At 42.0% G+C, this 26,323-nt stretch overlaps 1 protein-coding gene across 1 annotated transcript in view; it reads right to left on the reverse strand.

The window, feature by feature from the left end:
* Nucleotides 1-26,323, reverse strand: part of KCNH1 (potassium voltage-gated channel subfamily H member 1) — a 195,221-nt gene that overhangs the window by 67,388 nt on the left and 101,510 nt on the right. Inside the window, exon 10 of the mRNA XM_086629140.1 lies at nt 11,202-11,398. Coding sequence (XP_086485266.1) covers nt 11,202-11,398 — 197 coding nt within the window. The remainder of the gene's footprint in view (nt 1-11,201; nt 11,399-26,323) is intronic.

The raw sequence follows: 26,323 nt of genomic DNA on the forward strand, positions 1-26,323 counted from the left end.
AATTTTATCAGGACAGTGGAAGTACATCCTCTCAAATTTAAGATGAAGGCATAGTGCCTTTAGATGGATTGCAAGAAAAGGCCAGGTTGGGCTGGCTGCATGGTTCCTGGGGACACATGCTGGGGATCTGGTGTAGATGTAGTTTGCCAAAGTCACAAAGACTTGGAACGAGGCATGTGTTGAGCATTTTCCTTTCTGTATTTGGAAAAGACCCCAGAAGATGGTGACAAAAAGAAGAAACACCTAAATATAAGGGAATGAAAGCAAATAGTATTCAAGTCTCAAATATTGCTTTAATTGCATGTCAGGTTTTCATGTTCATAATGCTGTACTAATTATAAATGGATTTAGCAGACTTAGGTCCTGATAAAAATCTGGCAAAAAATATTATACAGTCTCACAGCTGGATTGAGGGATGATGGATTTGGACCTATGGTTAATTAAGATCACTTCATGCGAAATGGTTTGTGGATAGCTCTGTTCCCATTCCAAGTCCAATATGGACAGCATTTTAGGACACTGAGTATACTCAGAGTAGCCTACCACTGTATGTTCCTGCTTCCGTTGAGGGAGATATTACTGAACTCAGTATATATATATATATAAGTGCCCTTAAACAAGATATTTAAGTTCACACCCCATTTTGGAATGCAATAGGTAGAAAGAGAAAACTAATGAGAACCAAAAAAAAAGCAACAGCAAGAGGGAGAATACTGACAGTATTTTCAAGTGGACCTGAGCACAAATTCCCTCAGCAGTTTGCTAATTTTAATTTAAATTACCCTAAAATACATAGTACATTCATTTGCATAGGGCTTTCATATTCTACATCAGTGTCAGGTATCATATTTGTGTGTGAAAATCTGAATTCAAACAGGTGTTTGACACGATAATGCTCTTCCTTTGAGGAAGGAATCATACACAGTTTGAGGAAAACCCAGTTGCCTGCTGTAAAATAATACCAAGTAAAGAAGGGCTGACTCCTGATCCTACTCTCAAAGTATTTCAGCAAGTTCGTATACTGAGCCATAGCCCAACACAACACCCTCCTTACCACTTGACTTTAGCTGTGGCAACAGTCAGTAGCTATGGTCATAGCAGGTGACTGGCAAGGTGCCATATCAAGTTTTGTTTGCAATTGGTTCATTCCCATGACGGTGAAGCTTACCAGATTTCAAATTCAAAAACCTTCACAAGGGCACACCTAGTAGTTACTCCACTTCACGTTCCGCAGTTAAACACTTCAATGTCATGCTGGAATGGGCAGCAGCCTGTAAAGCAGGTTGACATCAGACACCACGTTACCTGTGTGACTCTTTTGGGGCAGGCTTGAGACGAAGGAATGTGGTATGCTCCCGGCTGTATCCCCTCAGTGAGATACTTGTTCAAAGGCAACTAGAAGACTGATTCTCAAGAATGGATACAGGAAAAATATCGTGTGTCTTAATCAGGTAAGATAGTCTGACACAAATGCTCTGGGCACCTCCTGATGTCCATAAATCAAGCTGGGAAACTGCTTAGTTTCACAAAAAATCTTAATAGCATTTGTCACATTTAAGGTGAGCTACTTGTTTTATGCCCATCATGGTACATATCAAATAGAGTCCTTGGAGGAGCTGTGGAGACTTGGCTCAGGTACACAAAAAGGAAAAGGACTTGCTTTGTCTCACTGTCCAAGAGCTTACAGTTACAATAATGGTCTCAACATTTAAGCAAGAAAACAGAGGACCTGTAGGTAGAGTTTGGTCTGGAGCAGGGATCACAAAGTCTCTACGCATTAGTAGTAACCTCCAGATTTTTATTGCTTATTTTACAGAAGGCAGCTATTCCAGCTTTCATTGGAGAGCTGAAGAAAGGACCAACCTGACCACTTAGATTATGAAGTCTGAATGCTCAAGGATCTAAGTTTGTCATTGTAACTCAGCTCTCCTATTGCACAGCTATCTACGTTCTCTCTCATTCATGAAGTGCCTTGAATGGGTTGAGTGTTTGGATTTGCAGTCCTATGGGTTAGGCTTTTAATGACCTCAGAGAAGATCAAAGCTGTTATGCCAGAAAATAGCACTCTTTTATTAAGGGTTTGTCTTAAAGTCAGCTGCTTCCCAGATAACAGACACCAGAGATCATTTTTAGAGTCAGAAAAAAAATAATACAGAAGGGTATTAGGTCACTATTCTGCCTTTTGCTTGGTCAGTAAAGCTCCACAGCGTATGAAGCACCAGGCCATATCCAAAAATGGATCACAATCACCAGGGCACAGAGGTTACCAAGGCATTGACATAATTAGTGCAGTTATAATACATGATGGAACATGGCCCATATAGACAAAAAAGCCTGGGCAACAGCATTTGTATACTAGAAAAAGTGCATAATATGTGAATTACTTGAGAGAATCAGCAACAGGCCGGTCATTACACATACATATACACGTACACACACAGGGATGACAGGCACCAGTAAAAAATATATTTTATTTTTTTAGATTAGAAAAAGTACAGAGAGATTTTGAAACTCTGGCCACTCAGTCATGGTCAAGTGGTAGAAGACAGAGACAGACTTTAAGCTTTGGAGAAAGCGTAAAAACTCTTAGAATTCCCATGAAATATCCCCTTCCTCTTTGTTGGCATGGTCCAAAGGTGGACTAAGTGCACTGCAGTACGCTTAACTGTGAGGAGATGGTAGTGCTCCATGCACATACTGAAAACAGGTATAACACTACACAGGCTGCTGTTCAGCCTCCTTTGTTTATCCATACTACACTTCTATTTATCTAAGTCAATGCAATAGTAAGAAAAATGTGAGTTTAAACTAAGGACTGATCCCTCCTACTGTAAAAATACTAGCGAGCATTTCACTGTTTTCACAATGAAGACCAGATTCCCAGACTGCATAAGAGCAGTTACACTGTCTTTTGGATTATCATCTTCTGTTCCCAGTGGCGGGCTAACATTTAAAATCTCCCCAGTTCCTAGGAAATTCATTTCCTATTTTAAAAAGGCTTAGGAGAACTATTCTGTGGAATCCTCATTCACACTAAGTAACCTTTATCTATATTAAAATTATTTCTATGCTTTAGTCTATGTACACGGAGGAGGGTAAAAATCAAAGTAATTTTCTTTTGTTGGGATAAACAAGCTGGTGTGGGTGGTTGTGCATGTTAAAAATGAGAGAAAAAACCTTTTTTTTATGTTAACTTTCTATTACTCATCTGAAAATAGCTTCACAAAAGCCAAATATGCCTTTCTTTTTTAAGGATTAAAATAGTCTGAAACCAAATTTTATTTTAATTCACCATCAACCTTGTTAACTGTATTTTTCATCTACTTGGAATAGTTTTACCATATATGGAAAGACTTTATGAACATTCTACAGGTTTTGAAAAGGTCAGAATTTTTTTCTTTTATATTTAAGGCTGTGTATTTTATGGGTCATTGAGAAAAAAAAAAATTAAAACAATTCAAGCCCATCTACTCAAAGAGTGATAAAACAAACAAAATATCAATCCTGCTTCGGCATTAATGAATAAAGTGCTTAAACTCAATTTCAAGACGACCAGAATTTGTTCCATTTACCACACCTTTTTTCCACGTACTGACATATAATCAGAATGTCTTTCAGTAACACAACATTGACATAGTTTTACATACTTGGAGAACACATTGGGAAATAGATAAAATTCTGATTTTATAAATTCAGTCTGTACAAATCTAATTTCTAATTCAGTGATCAGAACGCAAATGATCGTAAAGTATTTAGTGACCAACGTGGGAAAAACTATAAATCTATGATAGCACAGAACAGGAAATTCTGTTACTGAAGACACTTCAAGGCAGTTATGGTTTTAGTATCAGCTTCATAAAAGAACCATATTCTTCCATTTTAAGATGAATTGTAATTCAAAATTCACCCTTATCAGCTCAAACATCAATTTATTTTATTGGCAGTTACTAATACGTATTGATCACCAGGTTACTTCTACTTTAATAGGATTTACTAGTAAATGACCTATCAGAATTTAAACAACTTAATATTCCTTTAGGGAAATATACCTCTTGTTTTGTATGGTATACTAAGTTATTTCCTTATAACAATTGTACAGACATTATACTGCATCATCTAAATGTATGAAAAATTGCTCATTATTCATAGTAGGAGAAGACATCTCAAGTGATGAATTCATCAGATCAGTTTAGAAGGGATTAGTCATTTAAGAGCATTTTAAAGGAGCATTTCACTGCTTACCCACATAATATAAGTTACAGCTAAAATTTACATGAAAATGTATCATGTTCTGAATACAAGCAACAGAACAGCTTTGCTGTCTGTATTGGGTTTACGTGCCAAGGATTTGGTAGCAGGGGGCTGCAGGGGTGGCTTTTGTGAGAAGGCACCAGAAGCTGTCCCCATATTGGACAGAGCCAGTTCCAGTCGGCTCCAAGACAGACTCACCACTGGCCAAGCTGAGCCAATCAGTGATGTTAGTAGCACCTCTGTGATAACATAATTAAGAAAGGGTGAAAAATGCTGCGCAACAGCAGCTGAGAGAGAGAAGTGAGAATACGTGAAAGGAATAACTGCAGACACCAAGGTCAGTGAAGAAGAAGGGAGAAGAGGTGCTCCAGGTGCTGGAGCAGAGATTCCCTGCAGCCCATGGTGAAGATCATGGCGAGGCAAGTTGTCCCCCTGCAGCTCATGGAGGCGCACGGTAGAGCAGAGATCCACCTGCACCCTGTTGAGGGGAGCACACGCAGGAGCAGGTTTTCTGGCATGACCTGTGGCCGCATGGACAACTCACACTGGAGCAGTCTGTTCCTGAAGGACTGCACCCCATGGAAAGGACTCACGCTGGAGCAGTTCGTGAAGAATTACTGCCTGTGGGAAGGACCAACATTGGAGGAGTTTATGAAGGACTGCCTCCCATGAGAGGGACGCCATGCTGGAGGAGGGAAAGAGAGTGAGGAGGAAGGAGCAGCAGAGACCAAGCATTATGAATTGACCACAATCCCCATTCCTCAACCCCCTGCACCGCTCAGGGGGAGGAGGTAGAAGAGTTCGGAGTAAGTCAGGAGGGGTGGTGGAAGGTGGTTTTTAGATTTGTTCTTATTTGTCATTATTCTACTCTGATTAATTGGTAATAAATTAATTTCCCTAAGTCAAGTTTGATTTGCCTGTGATGGTAATTGGTAAGTGATCTCACTTATCCTTACGTCAATCCATGAGCTTCTTACCATATTTTTCTCCTCCTGTCCTGTTGAGAAAGGGGAGTGATAGAGTAGCTTAGTGGGCACCTGGCAACCAGCCAAGGTCAATCCATCACATTGTCTTAGAATTTCTTAGTTCATTATGCCTTGGTATTGTTTATATACATTCCTCCTATGTAAACTATTTGTCTGTAGCCAGATCCTCCTCTGTATAAGCATAGAGCCCTAAAGCTTAAGGCCATATAGATTTAAATGGAACTGAAATAACCATAGCGCTTAAAAGTTTTGAAAACTAAACTTTAAGATGATGTCTCTGAAAGCTAATGGAGTTACTCTGGGCTGGACACTCACAATCACTGCAGAAATACGAATGTTAAATGCTTGCAGTTTCAAATCCTCTCCAAGTCTGGGTATTAAGGCTTTACCTGAAGGGATCCAACAAGCTACAGGAGAGAAGGAAAAAATCCAAGGGCACATCCTCCTCAGAGCACTGGGTTTCAACTCATTGACAGTCACATCACTTAATTATCCATAGTAGATGTGCAAACCTAACAACACACAACATGCCTCAGAGTGCTTTCAAGCCAGGGTGTAAGATATTTGCACAAAAATCTGTGAGCTAGATAAACAGTATTCTGCCAGAGACGGATAAAAGTTAAGTTGTCCAAGGCCAGAGAGAAGAAGCCAAAAAGCAATATGGAATCTACCAATGAAAAAACAGAATAGGATATGTTTTGCTTAGATTGGCATGGAGAAACAGGGAATGTGAGAGCATTCAACTACCTGAACAGCTTTTAAAAGGCAGTATGGGAAAGAAGAGTTGAGTACTTCAATGTTTATTTACATTTGGAAAGTTTTTTTTGAAAATGACAACTTTGCCTCCTGGCCAGCAAATATGGCATGACTCTCAAGACTCATCCAGACGTCTCAGTCAAGTCCAGTGTCCTGGGTCTTCAGTGCTCTAAGATGCATGCCAGTCAAGCATCAAACCCCTCTTCCTACAGGACTTGTGGGATTGTTTTGGTGAGTACAAATGCAGGAGAAAGCTGCTGTCAGTTTGACCATTCTGAAAGCCATCATCAAACAAGTCAATAGTCAAAAATTAAAACCTTTCACTGTTCTCACTTATTTTAAGAAAGCTGTGTTAAAATCTTCCAGCAACTCAGCCTTCCATATCAGAAAGAATTTTGGGATACTGTTTTGAGCCTATATCATGAAAAAGAATCGGAAAACTTGTCATGTTGAAAAGTAGAATACAAGGCCATGGATTGTCTTTTTAAACACAACCTGCTGCCAAGCCCCCTGAGATTTAAAACCGAGACTTGAAGCGCTCCTACCTGAAATGTTTGATCTGAGAGAGGTTCTCTCTCTAGTTACAGCTTAGACCATAAAAGAGAAAAGGGAAGCTAATGCTGAAGAGGAAAGCACAATTATGTTTTTAAATGCTTTTAGAAAGAGGTGGTGGGAGCCCTGTCCACTGGCACAGCTGGAATGAGGTGGAATAAGCACAACACTACACGTACAAAAGCAAGCAAACCTACACCAGCAGGGAGACAGACTACTCTGTTGCAATCACTGCTCTCAAGAAATATCTTCTGACTAGGAACTTTGGCTTTAAATCACTAAATCATGCTTGCTTTGTAAAAATGCTGAGTGTTCTTTGCCATTTCTTTCAGGCTTACAAAATCCCAAATAACACATCTACATCCTACTGCACTGCTTCTTTTATTCCAGGGCGCAAATTTCAACTTCTAGAAAAACTACTTGGGCTTTCTATCATAGTACTCCAAAGCATTCAGAATTAGTCATTTAATCTCTATCCAGGCTAAAACGGCTTACTAGAGAAATCTCAGCTTAATAAATTATGTATAAGAATTCTCTCTTTTATGTAGCGCGTGCGATCATTTGAGCTATAACATCGTTTATGGCTGCAGCAGAACGAACTGAGCAAATACACTGTGGTACAACCCAGTGTAAGTTAATATCGGTCACAGAGCTCATATACGTGGAAAGAAGCAACTGCCAAAACCAGAACGTTCGCCAGTGCTGCCAAAGGCCTTTCACATTCCTAAAGAAAGTGCCAGCAAACGTGCACCTCACCACAAGCAAAAGACAAGGACAAGGAGCTATCATGCAAGCTTCTCTCCTCTTAACGCTTCTACTAACCTGGAGCTACGAAGTCCAGGCAGGAAACCCAGAAGTGTTTAAATATTTGTTGGGGAAAAATAGACCTCCATCCAGCCTGTGAATCCTGCTCCCCTCCAACCCTGCGATATTTGTCTCTCCTCTAGCACGCCCTCCGTAAGGGCGAGTTTGTCGCTTGACCGTCCCACCTACCCCCAGCGTCTACCCTCTGGTTCCTCTCTGAGATCCCAAAATCAGAGAGAAGCATCCAGTTAACCTGCTTTAATTTCACAACATTGTTACGGCAGTAAGCGTGCCGAGAAATCCTCTGTCAGCTTCCTTTCAGCTGCGGAGCCCTCGAGTCCGACACACGGCCACCTGCAGCCACAGACTGTGCCTCCGACTTCTTCAGATGCTGGAGAGGCAGAAGCAGCAGCTGATTCTCCCCCTGCTTCCAGTTAGAGGAAAATTTTGATGACTGGCAGCAGAAGGAGTTAATCAAAGGTCTCCTTTCTCTTCCCCTTTAGGAAAAATAAAATGTTTTCTAAGTCTGAGCTCCAGCCAGAGGTAACTAGACAGCTAATTACTTCAGAAGACATTTTAGTTAGTCGCTTGAGGAAACTGCTGGGGGCGTCACCCGACCACGAGACAACGGCTTTAGAAAAAGAGGGTATTTCACCGATGTTTGTCAAGACGTGAGAGAAAGGAAACTGTTCCCACAGCACAGACACAGCCAGCCACGGCACGGCAGGGGCAGAGCCCCGAAAGCATCTCCCTCAGCCATGAAGTCCTCAGAAGTCATAGGCAGTAACATTCCGTAACTGCTGCCCTGCTCTAGGGAGGACATGCAGGGGACACACAGATAGAAGCGTCCTGCCCTCCCAGCTCAGCTCAAAGCACATCCAAGACTGCCAGGAAGAGTCACACAAAGAGCAGAGGGAAGACACTTGTTACTTTGCCTAAATCCAGCTCTAGAGTTAGCTAAGGTCGAGACCAACTTGTTTTGGTCCCTTACAATGCACCTGCATGTCCACTTATTTCTGTCTCAGTCGTTGTCAGCAAGTGGATCCAGACCCCAGTAGGTGCGAGGGACACCTGTAAGGTCAGCACCACTCACTGGCACCAAAGGGTCTGGGACAGGGAGTCCGACCTCCACAGGGGAAGGGATCACCGGAGGAGACCCGGCAGCCAAGGAATATCCAAACATGGCAAAAGGGTGGACCAATGCTAAAGCTCACTTAAGCTGAGTGAAACTTGGCTGGAAGGCACCTTGCACTACGCAGTGAGACTCGGTGCCATGGCTGGGTGAAGGCATAGGCACCCTGGAGATGGGGACACCTCAGAGGAGTAACCAAGTCTAAAAATACACCCATGAGATTCCTCGGGCAAAAAAAATTCCCAAAGCTGCTTTTTCATGTACGTGGAATCTGTATGAATATATTTGAGATGAATATACAGTATCCACACTTTGGCTAGTTGGAACACTTTTGGAGCCAAAGATGAAACTGTTTATTGAAATGAAAAGTGTAACTCTGGTATTTATATTCCAAAGGATATGCAATGCATCACAAACGTAACTCACAGAAGGTAACGGTTTGTCTGAATTCTACCAAATTCCATTTGCAGAAATAGACCAGAAGTGTTAGAAGCGACAGGCTGAGGAGCTATTTCTATAAAAGACTCACAGATATTTAAACCAGATTAAAAGGCAACTTTTTAGGGTTTGAAATTTAATGTGTGTTATCTCCAGTCTCTAAAATATCGTGCCTTCTATGCATTTCCAAAAGCTTATATTATTTACCTTATTTAATATTTGCATTCTGATTGCAATCAGCCTTCTTTCAATAAAATAAATAAAATTACAATCTGTTAACCTAGAACCATCAAACTCTCACTTCCATTATCAATCAAGGCCACTTTTCTGCTGACTGCAACTCAATTAAAATCCAATTATTTGAATAACTGGATGGAAATTGCTATCATAAAATATACCTTTTTATTAGACACATTTTGTGTAGAAAACTGACAGCATAGGAATTATGATACTGTGGTTAAAAAGCGTTTTGTAACCTGGGCTGGGAAAAGCTATGCTGATGAACAGGCAGGGAAAGAATGTCACTTCTGGAGCCGGCATTTGATTCTAAAATTGGAACTTTTGGCTCAGAGCAGATCCAAAACGATGCGACTCTTCTAGTGCTACTGTGAGCTTTAAGAAAGTTGGTCCTTCTATGTCTCAAAGTTCGTTATTTTTACTGATGTTAAGAAAAAGTAGTTGCATATTCTGAGACCATCTTACCATATTACCCACAGTGTTATTCTAAAAGATGTCAGTCAGTGAGACCAATGCTTTAGATGATCTCAATACCAAATTCTTCAATTTCTTTTTTTTTCTTACATTAATTAACACCAGGTAAGTAGCTGGCTTTTAAACTTAGTTTTTAACAGGACATCTCTCTCAATCTTCTTGCAGCTGTGTATCTTCTTGTCCTCCAGGAACTCAATGTCATAGATTCATAGATTTCATAGATTTCTAGGTTGGAAAAGACCTTAGAGATCATCAAGTCCAACCATCCCTAATCCCCATTAAACCATATCCCCAAGTAGATCATCCACCCTATTCTTAAACACATCCAGGGATGGGGACTCAACCACCTCCCATTTGAAAAAAAATGTCCTATGAGGAAATTCTAAAGTATAAATTTGTTTCTTAGGTTTTAATTGCATCAATTTTCTACCAGAGTTTTGACTTTTGTGACCAAAGCATGGACAACATATTCTTCTTTCCCCAATGCTGAAAAGCTGAACTCTTTGATATTGTTAACATATGCAGACAGAAAATATCATCACACTATTTTAATTTCAGTATGCCAACTGTAGGCACAAAAAAAAAAAAAAATCAATACTCTAGGCTTAAAGTTTAATTTTACAAAACAGACTTGAAAGATGAAAAGGTTTCTATATTTTCAGGTGTAATTATCTAGGACTTACTTGGCACCTGGAAGTTACCATGGAGAAGTGTTTTTAGGAAGAAAAAATCTCCTACAAAACATATTTCTTTAGCTGACCTCAAGTATCTTTAGATCATAATATTTTAAAGCAAGTATAGGTGCTCCAATGTATTTCTTTTCAATGTAATATTATTGTCTTTTACATTGCCTCATAAAATCATATCAAATGAATTATAGCTATTACAGTTTCAAGAAATTTCTACAGAGGTGGTTCACCGAAGATTACACAGAGAATTTAAAATGGGTTATTAGGTTATGATGATTCGCATTTGACAAAATAACTTGAACTGGCAGGTGGGAAGAAATTAAGAGCACCAAAAAATCAAGGACAAGAAAATGGAAACATTATAGCTAAGTAAAGTAATGCCAAAATGTGATTGATGCTAAAAGAAACAACTCTTGATAGAATCAGTCATGTTCATATTACTTTTCCATTGTGATTACTGCTGATGACTTTTGTTCCATATATTAGATTTCATACCTTTTTCCTTCCACTTTGCTTGTAACTTCAGGCAACATCCCTAACATCTTTTTAGCTGCTATACAAACTAAAGTTGCAGAAAGTAGTGAACACTGTTTATCACAAGTGCATGACAGTTCGCAAATATACTGGAATCTGTCCTCTTAATAGAAATGTAAAACACTTTCAGATATAGGCAGTCCAGCTCCCTATAAAACCAGCACTGGAATAACTACTTATGGCCTTTCGTCTCTACATGCTAGTACTGTCTCTTAGGCAAGCTCTGCAAAATCACCCTTTAAGAGAGGCTACGAAGAATGCCAGAATTAAAGCAATTCAGTTTTTTCATACAGACAGTCCTTAAAAGTCATCACTTATATGGTATGCGTTAAAATCAAAGCTACTTACCCTTTTTCTCAAGTTGTAGGTCAAAATGAGATTTCTGGAGAAGGAGTGCGAAAAGGCTGTATAGAACTCCAGCACTTTCTGCAAGGCATCTCTCTTAATCACATGAAGGTCACAGTAAGTCAATGCCCTTACATTAGCACAGGACTGGGCAAGGGTAGACTCCTTCCAGAAGACGTCACCAAAAACATCTCCTTTGCCTAGAGAAAAGCAGCAACATTGCTTTCAATAACACTACTGTTTCCACCAATTATATAGAAGAACATACATTTCATTATGAGCCAAGGTTGTTCTATTTTATGTGGTCAGAAAAAAATTCTGTTTTAGAAAATAAAAATCTTTGAAATATTCCATTGATAACCTTTTCCACTATCTTTTTGTTAATTACAACAGCCCAGCAAAATTTCATAAGAATAAACCACAACCAAAAAGTGTTTTGCGTGACAAATCTTTTTTAAATATCAGTAAACATTTTTTTTTTTTCAAAAAAATCAACAACAGTTCATTCTTGGTACCTGTTCTGTTCTGATCTCTTTCAAAGAGATTAATTAAGAGGAAACGCTTTTTCCCTTTCTTCTTTTAACTGGCACACAAAGGATTTGTTTCTTACACCTCTGTTGCTAAGTTTGCTTAATCTGGCTAACAATTGCCCACTATTGTGTCAATAAAATCATCTGGTATAACACGTCAGTGCAGTTACAAGCTGTAATGAAACACTGCTATACATCAGTATTAGAGAAAGTTTGCCTTAGTTCACTAGATCATCGCCAGAAAAGTCTGTTTTTACAACCGTAGGAAAGAGCAGATCTCACAGCCCTGGTGTCTCTAATGCTTTGCAGCTGGTTGAGTCTCAACCAAATCTTTCAGTAGTTGTTCGTGCGTGCCCCCGTATAACATAGCAGAAGTTTGACATAACAACCTTGTCCAAAACAAGAGGACACGTTCGTTACCATCAAAATAATACCAACGAGGCAAAAACATTTAGCTGTTACATGTTGGAAGAAGGAAAACATGGATGGTCATTTCCTTACAACCTTCCCACGTGCCTGTCTCTACGAGCTTGGGGCAGCCAGTGAAATCCCTACTGAGGAATACTGCAACGAGGGCATTTGCACCAGTCTGGGCACTACAGTGCAGGGCAACTATACCAAAATCTGCCCGAGGAGCAGCCCCCAGTCAGGGTTTCACTGGTTACACCCCAGCTCAGGCTGGGCACAAAAGCGAGTGCTTAGGAGAAAGTTACAAGCTCCTTTACAGTTACGGTCTTGTCTTTTTTTTTTTTTTCCCCCTGCTTTCCAACATATAATTCTAACAAGATAAAAATATTCAGTTTTTACCTCGACAACGGAAAACTACACTGTTCTTGTTTTGAATGGTATTTTCCTCTTAAACCTCTGCTGTGTTACATCACATCATTAGTTTATGGACTTCACCCCGGCCCTTTTAGATTTCATTCCCTAAATAAATAGCCATGTATGAAAGTCTATATGAAAGTCAAGAGAATTATCATGAGTAAAGAGGTCAAGAAAACTTCTAAATTAAACCCAGAACTCCCATCTCAGCCCTTAAGCCGTACTTCCACCATTACCTAACCTCTTCCATTAGATGAGGAGAAGCTATCAGCCCGATGGTAAGCTATGCTGCAGTGCAACAAGCTGTTGTTCACACTGATGGGCTCCCAGTCTTCCACAAAAGCCCTATGCAGTCCACCTGCCAGGAACCAGTTTAGTCCCTGAACACTTTAGAGGAGCACAGACTATATTTCCATTTTAAACGTATACATCTTTTCCCCTACAAAGTTAGGGAAAGGGACCACAATGATACCCTTCCTTCCACCTCTAGTCTCTTTACGTAGGACAGTGCCAACATCCGGAAATACTACAAAGGCTGAATACCAGTAAGCACAGTGGTAGTCCAATAGCCCCGTGCAGTAAACAACTTTTTATTTTAAAGGCAATGATTTTTCACATTTTCAATTATTTAAACATATGCTTTTTCACTAGATACATTAAAAATGGCCTAAGAAAAAAGCTTCCATGCACTTAAAATAGATGATCATCTACAAGGCTTTTAGACAGACAAACACACAATATATTCAAAATTGAAGTGAAACAATTTTTACGCACCATAAAAACTGATATGCTTCACTGGGTAAAAATGGATTGTTTGCCTTTGGAATAAATATGCTTTTACTTGCAATCTTCCAGGCAATTAGCTAAACAACTGTTTTAATTAACGTTCTGGAATCTATCAAGTATAGAAACGTGCCGTCACTGACGAGCAACAGTTAGAGCTGGTAGTCCAAGCATAAGGGAGAGGAATTCTAGCTCATTTCTAAGCTTATTTCTTCACATCTCCAGACCAGTTTTCCTACCTTAAAATGACAATAATTATTTTACTGCCCCGCAGTAACACAAAAAATAATTAGTACAATGCAAGTACAAACAGCATGATGCTGCTTTGCCTACACATGAAATGACATACAGCAGAAGTTAATTATGTCTTACTGTTTTTAAAATTTAATTCTGATTTTCACGTAACGCAGAAAAACACAACTGTGTCCTTCACCTGTGGCAGCAACTGGATTTTCCCTTTGCTATTTGTAACTCCCAAAAAACTCCCCCCCCTGCAGTTTCCTGCCACTCTAGGGAGCTTCCCATCAGTGGCAAGAGCAGCACATGAAGGAGCTATGTCTGCTGGGTGCCCACTGAGCCATACCAAACAGAAAAAAAGTAACACATGAACGACCAACCGAGTCAGATCACAGAAGCCTCAATTTTTAAGAAACAATCCAGGCTAAAACAAGAAGTTGTACTGTTTTCTGTCATTAACAATTTCCTTGAACTTAAGTGAGCTAACAGCCAGTGATCAAGTCAAAAATCAACCCTACATTACAGTTTGATTCCCAAAGCAAGGTACACATGCAAGCATCACAGTGCTTTTTTTCCATCAAGTGCATTTTCTAAATGATGCACATCAAAAGTATCAATCTAGATTGTCAGATTCTAAAAAAACCTTGTGGTTGACATTCATAGAAAAATGGGGAGAAAAAGGAGCAGTAGGAAGCAAGCAGGAATTAAAATTCCACCCAGGAGTATTTCCACTAGATTACAACAATTGTCCTCTCATACATAATAAGGAACTGCATACTATTTCCCTTCTTTTATATGTTTTCCATAAGGCAAGATCAATCACTTAGGAAAAAGGAAAAAAAAAAAAAAAGAGTACAGATTAAGTGGGTGTTTTATCAAAAACATCTGTAATTGTAAAAGCAAGTAGAGTAAGGTGAGACTTGTAAGTATGTCAGAAGGTGGTTGGCAAAGTCCACTGGCTGCATGAAAGAACCTGAGTCAAAAGCCTCTTTTTACATATAACTCCAGGGTTTATATATTTCACCTTACCTCTGAAGAAAGATTAAAAAGCTAGAGAAATGCAGATGGCCGTTTGTTTGTCAGTACTTTGCATTTCGCATTCCCAGTTCACTGAATTCCAGACATTTGCCAGGAACACTACCTGTCAATCACACTTAAAGTGGATGATCTAAGCTTTTACCATCAATCATCTGTACTCCCTGCTGGATTTATGGGCTGAGGACCTTTTGCACAGTCAGCTCAGTAGGCACTGGAAAGCCAAATAATTTCCTGTCTTTTATGATTGCTTGTTTGTTTTAATTATAATCATAGAATCATAGAATCATAGAATCGTTAGGGCTGGAAGGGACCTTCAAAGGCCATCTAGTCCAACCCCCCTGCAAGGAACAGGGATATCTCCAACTAGATCAGGTTGCTCAGGGCCTCATCCAACCGGGCCTTGAACGTCTCCAGGGATGGAGCATCCACCACCTCTCTGGGCAACCTGTTCCAGTGTTCTACAACTCTCATGGTAAAAAATTTTTTCCTAATATCCAACCTGAATCTACCTCCCTCTATTTTAAAACCATTACCCCTTGTCCTATCACAACAGGCCCTCCTGAACAGCCTCTCCCCATCTTTCTTGTAGGCCCCCTTGAGGTACTGGAAGACTGCTATAAGGTCACCCCGGAGCCTCCTCTTCTCCAGGCTGAACAGCCCCAACTCTTTCAGCCTGTCCTCATAGGAAAGGTGCTCCAGCCCTCTTATCATCTTCGTGGCCCTCCTCTGGACCCTCTCCAACTGGTCCATGTCCTTCTTATGTTGGGGGCTCCAGAACTGGACGCAGTACTCCAGGTGAGGTCTCACGAGGGCAGAGTAGAGGGGGAGAATCACCTCCCTCGACCTGCTGGCCACGCTCCTCTTGATGCAGCCCAGGATGCGGTTGGCCTTCTGGGCCGCAAGAGCACATTGCCGGCTCATATTGAGCTTCTCGTCCACCAGCACTCCCAAGTCCTTCTCCTCAGGGCTGCTCTCGATCCATTCTCCGCCCAGTCTGTATTTGTGCCTGGGATTGCCACGACCCAGATGTAGGACCTTGCACTTGGCCTGGTTAAACTTCATGAGGTTGGTACGGGCCCACCTCTCCAGCCTGTCGAGGTCCCTCTGGATGGCATCCTTCCCTTCCAGCGTGTCGACGGCACCACACAGCTTGGTGTCATCGGCGAACTTGCTGAGGGTGCACTCCATGCCACTGTCCACATCACCGACAAAGATGTTGAAGAGGGCCGGGCCCAACACGGACCCCTGAGGGACGCCACTCGTGACCGGTCTCCACTTGGACATTGAGCCGTTGACCACTACTCTCTGAGTGCGGCCATTGAGCCAATTCCTTATCCACCGAGTGGTCCATCCATCAAACCCATGCCTCTCTAGTTTAGAGAGAAGAATGTCGTGCGGGACAGTGTCAAAAGCTTTGCACAAGTCCAGGTAGATGACATCTGTTGGTCGACCCTTGTCCACCGATGCTGTCACCCCATCGTAAAAGGCCACCAAGTTGGTCAGGCACGATCTGCCTTTGGTGAAGCCATGTTGGCTGTCACCCACCACCTCCTTGCTCTCCATGTGCCTTAGCATGGTTCCCAGGAGAATCTGCTCCATGACCTTGCCAGGCACAGAGGTGAGGCTGACCGGCCTGTAGTTGCCCGGGTCCTCCTTGTTCCCCTTTTTAAAAATGGGGGTTATGTTCCCTCTCTTCCAGTCATCGGGGACCTCGCCAGACCGCCACGACTTCTCAAATATAATGGCCAATGGCTTGGCAACTTCATCCGCCAGTTCCTTCAGGACCCGCGGATGGATCTCATCAGGTCCCATGGACTTGTGCACCTTCAAGTTCCTCAGATGTTCCCGAACCTGCTCTTCAAGTACAGTGGGCGGTGGTTCATCCTCACAGTCCCTGCTAGTTCTTTCCACAGCTTGGGTGGTAAGACAAGAGGTTTTATCAGTGAAGACTGAGGCAAAAAATTCATTGAGTACCTCAGCCTTCTCTATGTCCCGGGTAGCCAGAGCACCAGTATCCTTCCGGAGGGGGCCTACATTCTCCTTGGACTTCCTTTTGTCCCCTACATACCTATAGAAGCATTTCTTATTGCTTTTTATATCCCTTGCCAAATTCAATTCCTTCAGGGCCTTAGCCTTCCTCACCTGATCCCTGGTCACTCGTACAGTTTCTCTGTATTCCTCCCAGGCTATCTGTCTCCGCTTCCACCTTCTATAGGCTAACCTCTTAATTTTCAGTTGGTCCAGGAGCTCCTTGCTCATCCACGCAGGCCTCCTGGCCTTTTTGCCCGACTTGTTCTTCGTCGGGATGCACCTCTGCTGAGCTTGGAGGAGGTGCTCCTTGAATGTGGACCAACTATCCTGGGCCCCTCGTCCCTCCAGGGCCGCCTCCCATGGCACTTTGCCCATCAGGTCCTTGAAGAGGCCGAAGTCTGCCTTCTTAAAGTCTAGGGTACAGAGCTTGCTGAGTAGTTTCCTTGCTGCCCCATGGATCTTGAACTCCACCGTGTCGTGGTCACTGCAGCCAAGGCTGTCCTTAAGTTTCACATCGCCCACCAGTCCCTCCCTGTTGGTGAGCACAAGGTCGAGCATGGCACCCCTCCTTGTCGGCTCCTCTATCACCTGCGGGAGGAAGTTGTCATCCACGCATTCCAGGAACCTCCTGGACTGCCTGTGCCCTGCTGTATTGTCTCTCCAACAGATGTCAGGGTGGTTGAAGTCCCCCATGAGGACCAGGGCTTGTGACCGCGAGGCTGCTCCTATCTGGCTATAAAGCGCCTCATCTGCTCTGTCCTCCTGGCCAGGTGGCCTGTAACAGACCCCTACCGTAACATCCCCTATCCGTCCCCGTCCTCTAATCTTGACCCATAAGCTCTCTGTCAGCTCGTCCTCCGACCCCAGGCGAAGCTCCACGCACTCCAGCCGGTTGCTGACATAGAGAGCGACACCCCCTCCTCGTCTCCCCTTCTTGTCCCTAACATATTTAAATATTTCTGCCAGTTTTGGCTGGGGCAGAGTTAATTTTCTCCACAGTAGCTAGTATGAGGCTGTGTTTTGGATTTGTGCTGGAAATAGTTTGATAATACAGGGATGTTTCAGTTACTGCTGAGCGGTGCTTATACAGCATCAAGGCCTTTTCTGCTTCCCACACCACCCAACCAGCAAGTAGGCTGGGGGTGCACAAGAAGCTGGGAGAGGACACAGCTGGGACAGTTGACCTCAACTGACCAAAGGGATATTCCATACCATACGACATCATGCTCAGCATATAAAGCTGGGGGAAGAAGAAGGAGGAAGGGGGGATGTTCGGAGTGATGGCGTTTGTCTTCTCAAGCAACTGTTATCCGGGATGGAGCCCTGCTTTCTTGGGGATGGCTGAACACCTGGGAAGTAGTGAATTAATTCCTTGTTTTCCTTTGCTTATGCATGCAGCTTTTGCTTTCCCTATTAAACTGTCTTTATCTCAAACCACGAGTCTTCTCACTTTTGTTCTTCTGATTCTCTCCCCCATCCCATTGGGGGTGGGGGGGAGTGAGCAAGTGGCTGGGTAGTGCTTAGTTGCTGGCTGAAGTTAAACCATGACAACACTGGAGAATTATTTTATAAAACCAGCACCTTCTGTTTCCATATTTATTCTTTCCTAGTCTTTTCTCCATATCAAATTTGCTATTCATCTTACAAGTAAAAAGAGGATTACTCTGTTACCACTGCAAACTCAGGCTGAGTCAGGCAAAAGGTCAAGCCACATCCACTCTGTCTTCTGAGAGCAGCACCAGCAATGAAGATCTGATTATTGCAACTTAGCCAAGTGTTTTGCTGATTCTATTTGAGAAAAGAACCACGTTCACATATTACAGCTGTATTGCCTTGATATGCCTGCCAGAGCAACCCTTAGTTTTTTTCACTCCTACAAACAGGAAGTATTGAAGAGCTCTCAGACAGAAGATATTCTACCCTACTCCGAAAAAATATGACTCTAAGTGGAATATTTTGACTGATAACCTACTTAGTTCACTTCTGGGTTCTGGTTGTCTGGGAGTCATGGGGCAATTTTGGTGTGACAGCAGTTGGGTGAGAAGATGAGTCCATGGATTCAGGTGCTGAAGGTCTTCCAAGTCAAGGACTTTGATGGGATTCACACAAATGCATGGTTTTTCAGTACATCAGACAAAATATTTATATTAGAATCATTCTCAAATCAATAGTAATAGCTGTTACAGCAGCCAACATCAAATCTAGCTCAGGTCCCTTCCAGCTCCGCCCTCCTCTGCATGTTTGAACTACAGAAGAATTGTGATCTGACATAGCCTCACCAGACCCAAAGATAAGCTACAATGACCAAACACTGCTTGATGGTACCTCAGAAGCAATGCAGCACTAAGCGTATCTTGGAAATCGAGTGTTAGCAAGTACTGTTATCTGTGATGCTGATCGACAGCGGCTGCCGCGCCTGCGCCGTGACTTTCCCAGCACAGCTCCCCAAAGCACCCACACTGTGCCCTCAGGATTTGTTCTCCACCTCCAAGCAGTGGGAGACACCAACTTCTGTAAAGGCAAACGCAGACTCTCTGTGTGTCAGTCTCTATTCCAGCGACTGCTTAGTTAAAATGCTACTAAAATTTAAAAACAAACAAAAAAACTTGGCCTGATTTTTCTTCCCCCTCCCACCCCCCTCACCACCACAAACAGATTTGAACAGAACCAGAGGATCTGAAGTTAGTTCATGTCACAGGGTCCTACCAATTGTATCCAAGCATAATTCCACTATGTGTATTTACTCCTAGTGTTCAAAGCCAGTGATGTGAGACTCAGGTCAACCCCCCTTTGTCATCACCATCGGTCTGTTTGGCTTCAACCGAAAAATCTTTCCCTCTTCTCTCTTCCCTCATCTCCTCTTTGTCTGAATAAGGTATGCAAATTAAATTTTCCCATTTTACAGAGAGAAGAAAGATTCAAAGAAAGTAGAGGCACCAGAGCAAAAATAATTTTTTCCTCTTGGCACATTATTTTAAGGCAACATTTACCTGCCAGCCAGAAAAAACAGAGCTACCATTTGGCGTCAAGGTAGAGTATTCAGTATCCATCCCTCAGATAAATTACGCAACTTGACAATCACTGACTAGCCTGTAGTCTGGTCCTCCAAGACAGTGCAGCTGGCAGGAGACGATGCATGGAAGTAATTTGCTGCTTTGGATTTTCTAAAGATTTCTCAAGTGCAAACTGAGACATGTAATGAGAAGCGAATGACCAACTGCACTGCAGAGAATACACTATTTTTCATTATCCAAAGGTTTTAATCACTCTTTTCCTCTAATAAGACCTCAAAGAAAAAAAGCCAGAGCATTAGTGCCACAGAAACCAAAAGAAGCATTACAACGATTATAAACTGAAGTTGCACTTTCAGTGATCTGCCTGATGCACAAAGAGAAACACGGTGTATCTGTTCATGTTTTAAAATACAGCCTGGCAACGTTCCACCAACAGTTTACTACACAACGGCATCAATTTTCTCTGTTGAAGCACATTACTGTACAAACTAAACAAAAACATCAATTTTAGTCCATGGGATGAGTAGCAACAACATGAATTAGTTACAGCTAAGATATCTATTATTATTATTATAATTGATGTGTTTATTTGTCTCTATGAATAGAGTGTGGATTATATTTCACTACTTGACTTACTGTGATGAGAAGACTTTTAAAATCTCAACTGGGCCCTACCAAGCTTATTCACAAAAAGCTAGCAGGATTCACCAGAATCTGAATCATTTATCCTTATTTGCTTTTTAATGGTTACTGTAAAAAATGTTATAAGTATGTGGCTAGTTTGTACAAACTCAGAAGACATGGAAGTTGCCAGCTCAAATAACCAGAGTCACAAATGTATTTGAATTTATTTGCATTGGTTAAGTAATAGGAAAAACACAGCTCAATCTGTGTTGTCATTGCATGGACAGTGCTAGTTCTCTGATGAAAAAAAGCTGTATGAGAGGCTCAAATTGCAATATTCTCAGAGTTATTCCCTAATGACTTAGAACCCAGCTTTATGTTGCAGCTATTGCTTGAAGCTTACGTTAAAGCCCCAAAATTCGATATTTTTTGTTTCAGACAAAAGCATTCCAAAAGTTTAAAATAGTAGATTTTACCTTCTGAAATATAGAAAGTAAATATTTTGAAAACTTCACAAAGTTCATAGCTATAGTACACTTCATCTTATTTAATATTTCTAGCAACTCTTGAGGATAAATTTAGCAATGTTTCAGAAACATACCTCTGAAAAAAGTTTTAATTTGAAAATTGGAGAAAACAAAGAAAAACAAGTGTTCCGTGAAGATTTCTTTTAATCTGTATGAAAAAGAAAATGTTATTCTTCCTCCAAAACTCTGAGACAGAAACAAAACCCTACCTGAAACAATAATGAAAATTAACTCAGTGGTTCACTTGCCAGAAATCAGATCCTTTATAGAAGTCTAGTTTTGATTTCTTTGCTAAATTATAGTTTCTATCTCTTCACATCTCTGTTTGGAGTACACAGACAAACGTGCTGGGCGAGCCTATCAAAGAACATGCTGGAACAGAAAGACTCATCTCTACCACATCTCAATTTCAGCTGCCAGTGCATTGTGGATCACTGTTGCCAGCAACCTGCCAGACATCACCATCTTCCAACTGGGACTTCTTCCACATGTGGTGGTGTCAGACTGCTTAAGAGAACATTATGCAAAGTTGCATAAATTTGCAATAATAAAACATGAAACATAGAAAAAAATCAGCTAACTCAAAGTGCCGAGTTCATGTCTGAGGCCTCTATTTACAGGCAATCCTTCTCTTCCTGAGTTATTCCAGCAAGTCATTCATCAACTGTTTCTCCAATATCCTGCACAGTCTTAGACCATCTACAGATAACAGTGGACAGGGGCTTTGGTGATTCCTACTTTTACTGCTCTACCAGAAGTTGGACATGAAACAAGTAACGTCTGGCTGAAGTCTTGAAACAGGCAACTCCTGATGTCAACTCACACTATATTTTCTGGATGTCTGGAGCACAGGAATAAGGAACACTCTCTGACCAAAAACACCTTTCAGAATAAACCTATATTTCTCAGTAAAAGTTCTAGTGCTGCTCCTACATCCACTGTGAAACTAAAATTTTGTATTAACATCAACCTGTTTATGTCAATGTCTTTCTAAAAGTTCAGCCTGATCTCCACTTATAATTATTTTGCTAATAGCACGCTTAGACGCACGTTGAGGTAATCGGACTTTTAAAATGGTTCCTTCAGTTGATGTTCGCTGAATCACTTCAGAGAAACATGCAACTTGTCTGAACTGCATATATATGTCAATGTGAAAAAAATACAAACCAAACAAAAACCCAATCAACCAAACAAAAAACAACTTTAAACCATAAATCCAAAAAGCACAACAGAACTACTGAAGATGAAGTTGGATTTTAATTTCCATCATTTCTTTTTCAAAGCACCGCTGGGTACGTTACAGTCTTATTCAATTGCACAAAAAATGCTGTGATGTTAAATCATAGAATCACAGAATAGTTTAGGTTGGAAAAGACCTTTGAGATCATTGAGTCCAGCCGTTAACCTAGCACTGCCAAGTTCCCCACTAAACCATGTCCCTAAGCATCACATCTACGCATCTTTTAAATACCTCCAGGGATGGTGACTCAATCACTTCCCTGGGCAGCCTGTTCCAATACCTGACAATCCTTTCGGTGAAGAAATTTTTCCCGATATCCAATCTAAACTTCCCCTGGCACAACTTGAGGCCATTTCCTCTTGTCTTATCACTTGTTATGTGGGAGAAGAGACCAACACCCACCTCACTACAACCTTCTTTCAGATAGTTGTAGAGAGCGATAAGGTCTCCCCTCAGCCTCCTTTTCTCCAGGCTAAACAACTCCAGTTCCCTTAGCTGCTCCTCACAGGACTTGCTCTCTAGACCCTTCACCAGCTCTGTTACCCTTCTTTGGACACCCTCCAGCACCTCAACATCATTCTTGTCATGAGGGGCCCAAAATCGAACACAGTATTTGAGGTGCAGCCTCACCAGTGCCAAGCACAGGGGGACGATCCCTTCCCTAGTCCTGCTGGCCACACTATTTCTGATACAAGCCAGGATGCTGTTGGCCTTCTTGGCCACCTGGGCACACTGCTGGCTCATATTCAGACAGCTATTGACAAATACTTCAGGTCCTTTTCTGCTGGGCAGCTTTCCAGCCACTCTTCCCCAAGCCTGTAGAGTTGCATGGGGTTGTGGTGATCCAAATGTAGGACCCAGCACTTGGCCTTGTTGAGCCTCATACAACTGGCCTCGGCCCATCAATCCAGCCTGTCCAGATCCTTCTGTAGAGCCTTCCTTACCCTCATGTAGTTCAACACTCCTGCCCAACTCGGTGTCATCTGCAAACTTACTGAGGGTGCACTCGATCCCCTCATCCAGATCATTGATAAAGGTATTAAACAGAACTGGCCCCCGTACTGAGCCCTGAGGAATATCACTTGTGACCAGCCACCAACTGCATTTAACTCCATTCACCACAATTCTTTCAGCCTGGCCATCCAGCCATTTTTTTACCCAGTGAAGAGTGCACTCATCCAAGCCGTGCACAGTCAGTTTCTCCAGGAGAATGCTGTGGGAGACAGTGTCAAAAACTTTACTAAAATCTAGGCAGACAATACCCACAGCCTTTTCCTCATCCACTAAGCAGGTCACCTTGTCATAAAAAGAGATCAGGTTAGTTAAGCAGAACCTGCCTTTCATAAACCCATGCTGACTGGGCCTGATCACCTAGTCATCCTGTACGTGTCACATGACGGCACTCAAGATGATCTGGCCCATAACCTTCCCCAGCACCAAGGTCAGATTGACAGGCCTGTAGCTCCCTCTATTCTCCTTCTGGACCTTCTTGTAGATGGGCATTTGCTAAATTACAGTCAACTGGGACCTCCTCGGTCAGCCAGGACTGCTGATAAATGATGGAAAGTGTCTTGGTGAGCACTTCCGGCTGCTCTCTCGGTACTCTTGGATGGATTCCATCTGGCCCAAAAGACTTGTGTGTGTCTAAGTGGTGTAGCTAACTATTTCCCCTTGGATCATGGGAGCTTCATTCTGCTCTCTGTCCCTGTCTTCCAAGCTCAGGGGGCTGGGTACCCGGAGATCAACTGGTCTTACTATTAAAGACTGAGGCAAAGAAACCAGTAAGTATCTCCATCTTTTCCTCATCCTTTGTCACTATGTTTCCCCCTGCATCCAATAAAGGATGAAGATTCTCCTTAGCTCTCCTTTTGTTGCTGAAGTATTTGTATTTTGTATCTTTTTTATTGTCTTTTATGGCAGTAGCCAGATGAAGTTCTAGTTGGGCTTTGGTCCTTATAATTTTCTCCCTGCATAACCTCATGACATTCTTGTAGTCCTCATGAGTTCCCTGCCCCTTCTTCCAAAGGTCATGAACTCTTTTTTCACCCTGAGTTCCAGCCAAAGCTCTCTGTTCAGACAGGTCAGTCGTCTTGCCCGACAGCTCGTCTTTCAGCACATAGGGATGGCCTGCTCCTGCACCTCTAAGACTTCCTTCTTGAAGGATGCCCAGCCTTCCTGGACTCCTTTGCTCTTCAGGACTGCCTCCCAAGGGAGTCTGCAACCAAGTTCCTAAACAGGTCAAAGTCTGCCCTCTGGAAGTCCAAGGTAGCAGTTCTGCTGACCGGTCTCTACTTCTCCAAGAATCAAAAACTGTGTCATTTCGTGATCTCTGTGCCCAAGACGGCCTCCAACCATCTCATGACCCACAAGTCCTTCTCTGTTCACAAACAGCAGGTCCAGCCTTCCCTAGTTGGCTCACTCCCCAGATCTGTCAGGATGTTATCTTCCACACACTCCATGAACCTCCCAGATTGTTTCCTCTCTCCTGTATTGTATCTCCAGCAGACATCTGGTAAGTTGAAGTCCCCCATGAGAACAAGGGCTAGCGATTGTGAGACTTCTCCCAGCTGCTTATAGGATATTTCGTCTGTCTCTTCATCCTGGTTGGGTGGTCTATAACAGACTCCCACAATGATATCTGCCTTGTTGACCTTCCCCCTGGTTCTTACCCATAAACACTCAACCCTATCACCAGCATCATTAAACTCTAGACAATCAAAACACTTCCTAACATACAGGGTTACCCAACCACCTCTCCTTCCTTGCCTATCCCTTCTGAAGAGTTTATAGCCATCCATTGCAGCACTCGTTTTGTGCAAATCATCCCACCATATTCCTGTGACTGCAACTATATCAGTTTTCCTGCTGTGCAACAGCTTTCAGCTCCTCCTGTTTGTTGCCCATGCTGCATGCATATGTGTAGGTGCACTTCAGTTGGGCTATTGATCCCATCACCTTCAAAGACACAGTCTTTGAAAAACAATAAGAAAACTCTAATGCCATCCATAATCCTGCAACCACTTCTTAAGCCTAAGAGCACAGCAGCTTGGCATTTTTAACACAGGTGTACCTAAATTTAAAACAGGTGAAAAATGAAGTAGAGAAGTAAGAGACTTTTTCAGAGACTAAGCATTAAATAACAACAGGCCCCAAAATACACAATTAAATTCTGAAAATGGAGTTGTACACAAAGCAGTTTAGGTTAAGGAAACCTGAGTTAGCTCAGGTACTGGGGACGGTCTAGTTTTAGTAGCCTGGGCTCAGCACAGTTAACTTATCTGACGTCTTCAAACCTGCTGAGAAGCAATCTTCACACGATTGTGTGGAAGATGCAATGCTTTTCCGCTGAGAAGTTCTAACACAGACAATACTTCTGCACTGCTATTTTCCCTCCTCTAAAACAAACCATCCCTGTGGTGCAGTTGCCCTTGCAGTTTGCACTGTCCTATCTGGATGCAAATCTGTCCTACCAAAATCTGAATCAAGCCTCTTGTGTCTATATCTGAATGAAATGCTTATGGCTAAATGAGTAAGCTAAAACAATTGTAAAGAAAACAAACAATTATTCTTATAACATTCCTTTAAGATTGTAATTAGATCAAATTAAATCAGCAGGAATTTCTCCACACAAAGCCAATGAAGCATTTAATATCCTGCTGAAACAAAACATGGCACACCAAGCTCTCCTACGATATTATGTTAAAACCACAATCTCCAATCTTGTCAATATTACAGTTTTCTAAATAATAATAAAAGATCTGTATTTCAGGGATATCCAATTTTCACTTCCTCAACCTACATGTGATCTTAAAAGTAAATCTATGTGCATTCTTTGCACACTTTCCCCCTACATTCCCTCCCCCCTCCCCCCCCCCCCAAAAAAAGTGATATATCCCACTTTCTCTCTGATGGTGAAGAAGGCAGCCAGGTCTAGACTATAAATTCCCATTCTTTGACATTCTCTTACTGCATACTTTCATTCCGATGTAATATCTACATTCTGTTGTTCCCCTTCAGCTTTGATAGCAGCAAAAGGAATAGTAACAGCAAACTGTCCCTGTGGAGGGCAATGATTTTCCTTGCTCATAATAAATTACTGCCTTGAGTTCCCTTTCTATCTTATTCACTTTACCCGCCCTTTGTGCAGTCAGGAGTTGAACATGACGATTCTCGTGAGTCTCTTGCAACTCAGGATATTCTACGATATGACTAATGCTCTTTGCTAAACCAAAAGTCGACAAAAAAGTTTATTCTTTTCAAAGTTTTTAGCTTAAATAAG

Source organism: Tauraco erythrolophus, chromosome 2 (assembly GCF_009769465.1).
Source record: "Tauraco erythrolophus isolate bTauEry1 chromosome 2, bTauEry1.pri, whole genome shotgun sequence".
In the NCBI taxonomy this organism is placed as follows: Eukaryota; Metazoa; Chordata; class Aves; order Musophagiformes; family Musophagidae; genus Tauraco; species Tauraco erythrolophus.